General features: G+C 33.2%; 1 protein-coding gene across 1 annotated transcript in view; it reads right to left on the reverse strand.

Annotated features, from left to right (window-relative positions):
• The window catches only part of LOC122247368 (adenosine 5'-monophosphoramidase HINT3), a 10,229-nt gene extending 934 nt beyond the window's left edge, over positions 1-9,295 (reverse strand). The window contains exons 1-6 of the mRNA XM_043006604.2: positions 9,177-9,295; positions 6,857-6,960; positions 6,366-6,473; positions 5,976-6,093; positions 2,984-3,177; positions 1-2,518 (exon numbers count right to left, since the gene is read on the reverse strand). The exon at positions 1-2,518 is cut by the window's left edge and continues 934 nt beyond it. Of these exons, the coding sequence (XP_042862538.2) occupies positions 2,480-2,518; positions 2,984-3,177; positions 5,976-6,093; positions 6,366-6,473; positions 6,857-6,955 (558 nt within the window). The 5' untranslated portion in view covers positions 6,956-6,960; positions 9,177-9,295 and the 3' untranslated portion in view covers positions 1-2,479. The remainder of the gene's footprint in view (positions 2,519-2,983; positions 3,178-5,975; positions 6,094-6,365; positions 6,474-6,856; positions 6,961-9,176) is intronic.
• Between the last annotated feature and the right edge of the window lie 705 nt (positions 9,296-10,000).

Here is a 10,000-nt window from a genome sequence, read left to right on the forward strand (position 1 = left end):
TATATAGATGAGTAGGTAAGTCTGGTATATAGATGAGTAGGTAAGTCTGTGGTATATAGATGAGTAGGTAAGTCTGTGGTATATAGATGAGTAGGTAAGTCTGGTATATAGATGAGTAGGTAAGTCTGTGGTATATAGATGAGTCGGTAAGTCTGGTATATAGATGAGTAGGTAAGTCTGTGGTATAAAGATGAGAAGGTAAGTCTGTGGTATATAGATGAGTAGGTAAGTCTGGTATATAGATGAGTAGGTAAGTCTGTGGTATAAAGATGAGTAGGTAAGTCTGTGGTATATAGATGAGTAGGTAGGTCTGTGGTATAAAGATGAGAAGGTAAGTCTGGTATATAGATGAGTAGGTAAGTCTGTGGTATAAAGATGAGAAGGTAAGTCTGTGGTATATAGATGAGTAGGTAAGTCTGGTATATAGATGAGTAGGTAAGTCTGTGGTATAAAGATGAGTAGGTAAGTCTGTGGTATATAGATGAGTAGGTAGGTCTGTGGTATAAAGATGAGAAGGTAAGTCTGGTATATAGATGAGTAGGTAAGTCTGTGGTATATAGATGAGTAGGTAAGTCTGTGGTATATAGATGAGTAGGTAAGTCTGTGGTATATAGATGAGTAGGTAAGTCTGTGGTATATAGATGAGTAGGTAAGTCTGTGGTATATAGATGAGTAGGTAAGTCTGTGGTATATAGATGAGTAGGTAAGTCTGGTATATAGATGAGTAGGTAAGTCTGGTATATAGATGAGTCGGTAAGTCTGTGGTATATAGATGAGTAGGTAAGTCTGTGGTATATAGATGAGTCGGTAAGTCTGTGGTATATAGATGAGTAGGTAAGTCTGTGGTATATAGGTGAATCTGAAATTATATGACTATCATTAAAGATGTAGGTATAGGTAAATGTATGTGTGTGTTTATGTGTGAGTATGAGAGTGTGTGGTTGTGTAAGTGTGTGTGTGAAATACCTTAAGTGTGTTCAACATTTGGCCAGTTGCTTAACTTACAAAACAAGTATAATGATTAACTATAATGTCTTTTAGTTCATGATGGCACATGTATTAACAGAATTGTAACAGAATCAAAGGAGTTACAGCATGATTATTACAACAAATATATATTTAATTTTAAATCATATGAATACTTCAACAAAAGGGAATATAGCAATTTCTATTATCAAAAATATCAACATACTCATAGACTAAACTTTTAAACTATAACATACATCTGATAAAAACTAGAATCTACAATGTCCATTGCAATATACTGGCCCTACACAATAAGGGAAAACATTATGATGAAATAGCACCATATATTTTCAGCTCTGCACTTACAATATTATAACTTTCTTTTCAGCAGCATAGCTCATCATATTACCAAAAGCATATTTAGTCTTTTTCTCTTATTTTACATTTCTTTTTTCTTCCATCTTTTTCTCCTACCTCTTTTTTATCTAATCATTTATACATGTGATTCTTTGGTAGGATAGCATAATATGGGATACTGTTAATATTACTGTTTAAACAGTTATATAGGTTATACAAATTTAGCCTAATAAATGCATAGGTATTATTCTCGTCATTCAATCAATTACAGAACCTTACCAAAAGTTAAATCAAAATGTATATCAACCCATGTTAACAATTATCATCCCTCAGACAAGTAGAATATAGAAATTAGCTTCTTTTGCCCTTTTCAGCTCAAAGTGTGCACCATCAAATTTGCAGCCATTCCATTTTCTTCTCTCTTGGTTTGTTTTATTTTTTCCCCTCGGTAAGAATCTATTGAAGTTCATTTTCCAGAATTAATCAAGCTAGCCAATCCACAAAACTCTTAATGTCAGTATCAAATCACACACTTCAATGAATCTTGCAATAGCTGCATTATGACAATTGACTGCCCATTATAAGAAATATTTTTATAGTAAATCCAGCTTCTAAACAGAGCATAATATACTACAAAGGATACATTTACAACATTTATGGGAATATCCACTAATTATACACTATTTAGCTGCAAAGATGGTTGTGGTAATAACTTTCAATTTGTATTCCATGTAATAAATTCCATATCCAATGGTTATAGTGCAAAGAAAAAACTTACAAATATATATGGCAATTACTCTCTTAATTCTAAACTCAGTACATACTTCGAAATAAACAAAGCAATAAGAAAAATAACACTGCTCATAAATATGGCACTGATGTGAAATATGCACAAAGTCTTTAACAGAATAAACTCCAAGTAATAACTAAACAAAAATATATCATAGCTTCAATACTTGTTCAATATCCCACATACATAACATTCATTTCTAATCATTTCTACAGCACGTCTTTATTGTCAAATTATTATCATTATCAATCATCAAACTGCCCTCTTCTTAAGGAACTTGCACGACAGTGACAGACTACACGGGGAGGGTTAGATCGTGCTAAGCACAATGTTAGGATTTACCACTGTCGAATACTGCACTATGTGCTACATCTTCTGTCGGAGTCTTTGAATGGCTGTCTCAGGCTGCAAGAGAATTGATGTTTGTTAGTATAGGCTAAGGGTTTAAGACTGCCTGGGAAAAAAAACAGAAGCCAAACACCTGTATGTGCTGACTCTCTGGGTTATACAGAGGAAATAAATATTACATACAAATAAGAATTAATATTGGCAAATATCATATCAAAAACTATCTGCATCCAATATATATATATATATATATATATATATATATATATATATATATATATATATATATATATATATATATATATATATATATATATATATATACACCCTAACTGGTAAACCCAATTCCATTGTTTAGTATGTCATGAAGAGAGAAAGAAAAGAAAAATTGCTCTCTCTTGTCTCTCTATCTCTTTCCCTCTTAAATCTATGGCCTTTGCATCACTGCACACTGTATGTATACACAATACAGGCACTACACATCAACACCCATAACAGTGTAACAGAGGACCACATACTTACACTAACAAACCAAAACGAATCCTTCTTGAACATCCCACGTGCAATGAATCCCATCTCCGTCTCTGGTGCAATAATATGGAGATGCAGGTGGCTGACGGTATGGAAGGGCGGCCAATGGAACCCAAGTCTGGTGGTGGACTCACAACCTCCCTGAGCTGTCAAGACCTCCTTGCTGAGGGACACCATCTTCTCCACTGCATGACGTAAGGAATTTTTGTACATTATGTTGTTACTTCTCAAAGCAAAAAGATAAAATGAAGAAAGGAAAATATAATCATTATAAAACAAGGAGAGATAAGAAATATACTGTACATTAGGGTATTTCAATAATTGCAACTTTTGAAATGTCATCGCGACTGTACAAAAATAGGCTCCATATATCATTAAAATGAAATGTGAAAAAAATCAGCTTGATCTGATAACGTTTAGGGGTTGCACTTTTCAATTTAATATATTACGCATTTCCGCGGAATTGGGGCCGCGCAGCGGACGAGGTCCACGCACTTCGAACTTCCTCGCTAACGTTAAGTGATCATAGTTCCCTTCCTAATCGTAATCAAATTTGTGTCTTTAGGTCATCAAGTTCCCTGCTGACCTTGGGCACTTAAATATTACATGTAACAAATTCTTCACTGAACTTAGGCACTTAAATAACGCATATAACAAGTTCCTCGATGACCTTAGGTCGGAAGTCTTTCAATACTCCTATTTCGTCACTGACCTTAATGGCCTATAAAAGTAATGCCCGTGTTTCTTCAATAAGCATATAAATGTTAGTTAATGAATAACATTATTATACATTCCAACAAGCTTCTGTTGTGTTGCTATGTGTTTGTGATATTTTAGCACGATATAATTCGCTGAAAGGGATTAAAATTCAAACGTTTCTGGACGAGAAAATGCTTCGAAACCTGTGACTGAATTGAAGAATTATATCAGAAATTTGGACTGAAGACTATTACTAAACTAAATGCTATCACAAAAGTACTAAACATAAAGAAAGTATCTTATTATACACAGAAGGAGAGTTTGAAAGTTTCGTTTATTGGTACTGAAATCGTATCTTTTAAAGGCAAGAGACAACCGAGAGAAGTGCTACAAGAAGACATCGAGTGGTATGAAGCAAAGTTAAATGGTAGTGCTGGATCCCTTGGTTCTGTTGACCATAAAGCTACTAAAAGGAAGGTATACAGAAATAAGAGGAAATGTAGTCTGGCAAATAAAATAACTGAGTGACATTCAGGAATATGTGAAAACCAAACAGACAATGAACATGACAACGGAAACCAATCTTCGTCAACCTTAGAAGATTTGTCCACTCCTGATGACTGCCAGGGAAGAAACGGAAATACACCACGGAAATAATGCAACAAATTTTATTAGACTCCTGTAGCGGAAACTGTGGTGGAACGTCTCCAGTGAAGCTGTACAAGAGATACTGATGTTGTTGTTTTTTTCTCAAGTAGTAGGCCTTGACAGCAGATTGATTCCTTCAGATACTACCATATTCCACAAGAAAAAGGAGGCAACTATTGGTAAAAGAGATGACACTCTAGCTTCATTGAAGAAAAATAAAATATGAACAAAAACAATATGTCATAACCTCAGGGAATTAACAGAAGTGATTGATTTTTTTTTAGGATATAAAGGATGAGGTCCTTTTTAAGTGGCCAATTGACTTTAATGCTATTGACGGGTAACCATTCATGAACTACTGGACAGACAAGCAAAATTATTTTGTCTTGAAAGAATTTAAAAGAATTTAAAAAACATGACATTGCCTAGGATATTTGTGCCAGTTGGTGTTAGGTGGTTAGGTTATATGTGTTCATCATTGCATGTTTGTATCACTTGATGTTGTACTTGATAAATTATAAAGTATTGAAAATGCTGATTTGCCATCCCAGACAAAAGTTGGCTTGAAAGACAATCTTATTAGATGCTTGAGGACATTGCAAAAGAACCCTACTGTTATCAAAGGTATCTTCGAGTTCTCCAAGATCCATTTGTTTTGCTGGCGAAAAGCTGTCATTAGCACCGGGCCGACAATATTTCAGACAGCATTTGGGGTATCTCAAATGTGTTCAGAAGTAGGGATCAGATTAGGCTTTGACAAATCCTACTTTGCATCCATCAGTAGATATCTGCATAACACAGATATTATTTTCATGCCACTCTCTCACGATGCTGACTGCATGCATGAGGTATTTGGTATGTTGAAAATGGGATTGGAAAAAGCTGGATATACAAACCAGCCAAACTGAAAGATCGAATTCGGTACAATTTTTCCAATGAGAAGTTATGCAACCTCAGCACAGACAATTTTGAAAATGTCCCAGGTTTTTCGGAAAGAGTGTTTTGTTCCCCTTTGTTCTATCATATACGGGAAGATATGAATAAGATATGCTAATTCCCGACCATTATCAGCATTTTGAAAGACTGATTGGAGACATGAAGCGGTCCTGGGACATCAATACCCTTGTCTCTATATCAAATATACGGTAATTGCGGAAGAGATTGAAAGGAAATGTGGATAGGGTAATATAATATATGTGAGAAGTTGTTGCATGTTATAGATATTGCCAATAAAAGATACGTTTCTAATTTGTAATATACTTTCACAATGTGTTATATTATGCTTAATTATAGAAAAAATACTCTTAAAAGTTAAAATTATACTATACACGATTGAATAAATCAACATAATTTGAATACATCGTTAAGTAATTACTGCTAAAATGACGAAGAAAATATAGAAAACGGGTAATTTCACCCCACACTAAACTAATTATTTAATCGTATTTTTAGTATCTTTGAGTAAAAAGTGCAATAGGTAAATATTGATAAAAACAAATAAAAATAGTATCACTAGTCAAGAAAAAATAAATGGAGCCTACTTCTGAACAGTCTCCGTGAATTTGAAGGATTTTTCAAAAATCACCAATTATTGAAATACCCTACTGTACATGTAGTGTATCAGCGGGACCCTTACCCATGGGAATGTGATCTGCAGAGAGGTTCTTGACATCAATATAATGGTGCCTCGGGACAATCAGGTAGTGGTGGGGAGCTGCTGGCCTGATGTCAGGGAACACCACAAACTCATCATCCTGACAGCAAAAAAAGAGACAGTTGTACTTTCTTAACAGCTTTGCTATGATTAAACATTGGCAGCTAACTCTCTAAGAGTGATGTACCATTTAGTAAATATTAATTTAAAAGCATAAGTTCCATAACTATTCATGGAAATCAATAATACCTACTGATCAAATAAACAACAAGAAAATCAAATAGAAACTCATCGCACAGCAAGGGGTGAATTACATAAGCAAGCTAAAAACAATTAGAAAAAAAGAAAAAAAATCCCTTATAGCACACTGACCTGATGTAAGATGTTATTTGGCTCAACTCCATCACAGATTCTGCAGAAGACGCACTTCCCTCTGTCAGTCTGTTGTTGTGCTGGTGCACTCATGTTGTTTACACTGAGCTGCAAGGCAGACAGGCAAAATATAATGCAACATGTATTACTTTTTTAGTGAAAAATAACTTGATCAAACATTTGATGGTTAAAATAAATACAACTTTGTCTCTCTTTTTTTTTTTTTTTTTTGGGGGGGGGGGGGGGTTAAAAACAATTGTAGATATGAAATAATGGTTTCCAAGTTTTCTCCAGAAAAATACATAAAAAAAATATATTCTACAAGTTTCATCAATCTTTTCTTTCATCAGTTTTTTCTTATGAAATAAACCTCTAAGCATTTTCATCTCTTCCCTTATAATAACTGCTGTATTTTTCTACAATATACTCAACCCACCACCAAAAAGTTCAAAAGCAAAAAATACATTTGCCTCAAGGTCAGAACTTCCTACCTTGTTCCCAGCTCCAAAATATACTTTTTCAGTTAGATGTAAAAGCCTGGCAGCCAAGTTACACGACCACCTTGACTGAAGACTGATTGAAGCTAACATTTGATCTGGGGAAAAGTTAGGAAATTCTAATTCCTGTTCCACTGTCTGAACCAGTTAACAACAATGGAACTGTATAATAATACTCTGGAATTATAATCAAAGGCTTTGTTTATAAACATTAAATCATAATACTCTTGAATTATAATCAAAGGCTTTGTTTATAAACATTAAAGAATATATGTGAATAATATTCTTTTTTTCTCATTGCTCAATGTTCCAGAAAAATGTAATCCATATAAGTTATATCAAAGATATTCCACAACGTCTAGTATTCACTTTCTATCACTTTGGAAAATATATCTCCTGGATATTCATCCATTCATTGTAATATAAAATTATTTTCATTAGGTTTTTCACATTAAAAGAAATGGCAAAGTATACATTAAATATACAACAGAGTTATAAGTCCTTCCTATAAGTCCTTCCTGCTGTAAAGTCCACTCGTTGCACATTACTTATGCTGATTTAAATAGGACCTGAAATTTATTTTATTTTTTGACAACTACTGTCCATCAAATAAGTGGAATAAGAAAAAAATTGCTAGGCAACTAATCTATAGATCATTAAGTAAGAGTCATCTCCTGCTGCTGATTTTTTTTTCTAATCTCATGTAAATATCAGTCTTTATAGTAGCCCATGATGTTTTCTTTTTTTTAACTTTTCACTTTCACTCATTAAAGTATGGAAAATGCTAAGCCTGTCATCATTCTCCACTTTCTTCTCTCAGCTGATACTAACGAAAGTGAAGCCACACACTCACACATTCACAACACAGCAAATCACTAAAAATATATAAACAAATTCTGCACCTTTACGAGTCAGCTATTCTTAAGGGTAAATCTTAAAGACAAACATATCATAACCAAATTCTGAATAATGTTTCTTACTTCAAATTCTAGATAAATATGAGTTAGTTACACTTGGAATGAAAACTATTAACACATATTTCCATTACAAACCCCTAATTTTCTGAGTAAATGTAAGACATAAACACTTCCACCAATGGCCACTTTCCAGCTGGCACAGACCCTGCACTGATAAACACTATGACAAAACAAATTCCTGCCACATATATTCTGTCAAGAAAGAGCTTGTGGATCTCCTTGACCAATTATATGGAAATTGTCCAACTTCTATCTTCCCAGAACATACACGGAGGTGGTTTGCTGACCTTTGACAGATGGTATTGCATCACTGTGCCACTTTCAGACTGGACTCGAGATCGTACATCTTCCAGCGAAGATCATATCAAGTTTCAAGTGGAGGTGGATAGGAATAGAAGAGTGTTTTACTAGGTTTCTCATTCACTTTAATGCAACATTTTGTTTTCCACAGCCTCTTAAGGTAAGAAAAATTATACTAACATTGATATGGTGTGTATAAAGATGAAACAAAGTAGAATTCATAACATACTAATTTCAAATCAATGTGAACTTAACATTTGAAGAGTCACATATTAAACAAATTTGAGTCACTGCTTTACATTCTGACACCAAGTCTAAAAAATGGGACCTGGTTTATAATTGAATTTAACATTAATTAACAGTTTTCCTACTCTTATGACTGTTACAATAAATCTGAAGTTTTGAAAATGAATGCTTTCCAGCAAACTTTTATGATTAATATGAACTTGTACCATGATGAAAAAAAAAAACTGGTGGTACCTTCTTCCTTCATAAACTTTTGAAGTTTGTGAAGTTTCCTCTTACTTAATGTTTTTTTTTTTATATCAACTTGCACAGATTTAAAAGATCTTATTGAATTTGTAAAAACACAAACACATCTCAGTGCTCATACAATTTACATGCACTGTTTAACGCCAAATAGTATCAAAGAAATCAACATTTTTCAAATGCATCCATTCAATAATCTAAACCACTAGAGGTGGCAACCGTGTACTTATCACTTGTGCACACATATCTCTTCACTTATAGTATACTTGCATTACACCACAAGGCACCACTAAAGTTTACTTACATCTCAATATCCCTGCCACGGCAAAAGTGACAAGACTGTCACTAATCATTCTCAAATCCATTGCAATTAATTTTATTAATCGTGATGTGTAAGCAGCGAATTTCCTCAATCCATTTACAACACAATTATCACATCTATATTTACCCCATAGTTAATAGAAACACGAATAAATAGCAGGTTGTCACCACACCATTAACAAAAACCTCCTATATCCACTCTCAAAAGGTCAAAATCGCATACACACCCACGCAAGTCAAGAGGCGAAGTCAGCTGGGAGGAGCATCAGCTGACTGGATCCACGGCCGGTGTTTGTCACGCTTTCTACGGGGTCACTAAACGCGATAGACGTCTGCTCTTGTGAAGTTCCATTATCTTTTTTTTTTCTCTATGCTAAATATGGATACAACTATCGCATGTCATGTGGTAATAAGTATGATGGATAAAATGTATTGATTCATAAGGGAGGAAGCTTGTCGTAATGAGTATCGTTATCGTTATCAAATCTTTCATCTTACTGATATCATCACAAACATCACCCTCATTATTATCTTTATCATCATTACCATTATCACTATTATCATTATCATAATCCTTTTCATTATCATTATCATCATTATTACTAGGAATATATATGTCGGTATCATTATTATTATCATCATTATTTATCATTATCAGTTTTATCACTATCATCATCATTATTACTGTTATTATTATTATCATCATTATTAATATTATAATTGTAATAATTGTATTACTATTATCGTTCTTATCATCATCAGTATTACTATTATTATGTCATTTTTATTACTATTATTACTGTTATCATTATCATTCTTGTTATTGCCATTATCATTATTATTGTTATTATATCATCACTTTTATTCTAATCATTATATTCATTATCTTTATCATTCTTCTCATCATCATTATTCTTATCATTATAATTATTATAATCATTATTCTTATCATTATGATTATTATCATTATCATTCTTATCATTATAATTATTATTGTTATTGTACTATCATTATCATTATTATCTTTATTATCACTATTATTGTTCTTATT

Source organism: Penaeus japonicus, unplaced genomic scaffold (genome assembly GCF_977035675.1).
Source record: "Penaeus japonicus unplaced genomic scaffold, GWHDUDI00000001_assembly GWHDUDI00000021, whole genome shotgun sequence".
In the NCBI taxonomy this organism is placed as follows: domain Eukaryota; kingdom Metazoa; phylum Arthropoda; class Malacostraca; order Decapoda; family Penaeidae; genus Penaeus; species Penaeus japonicus.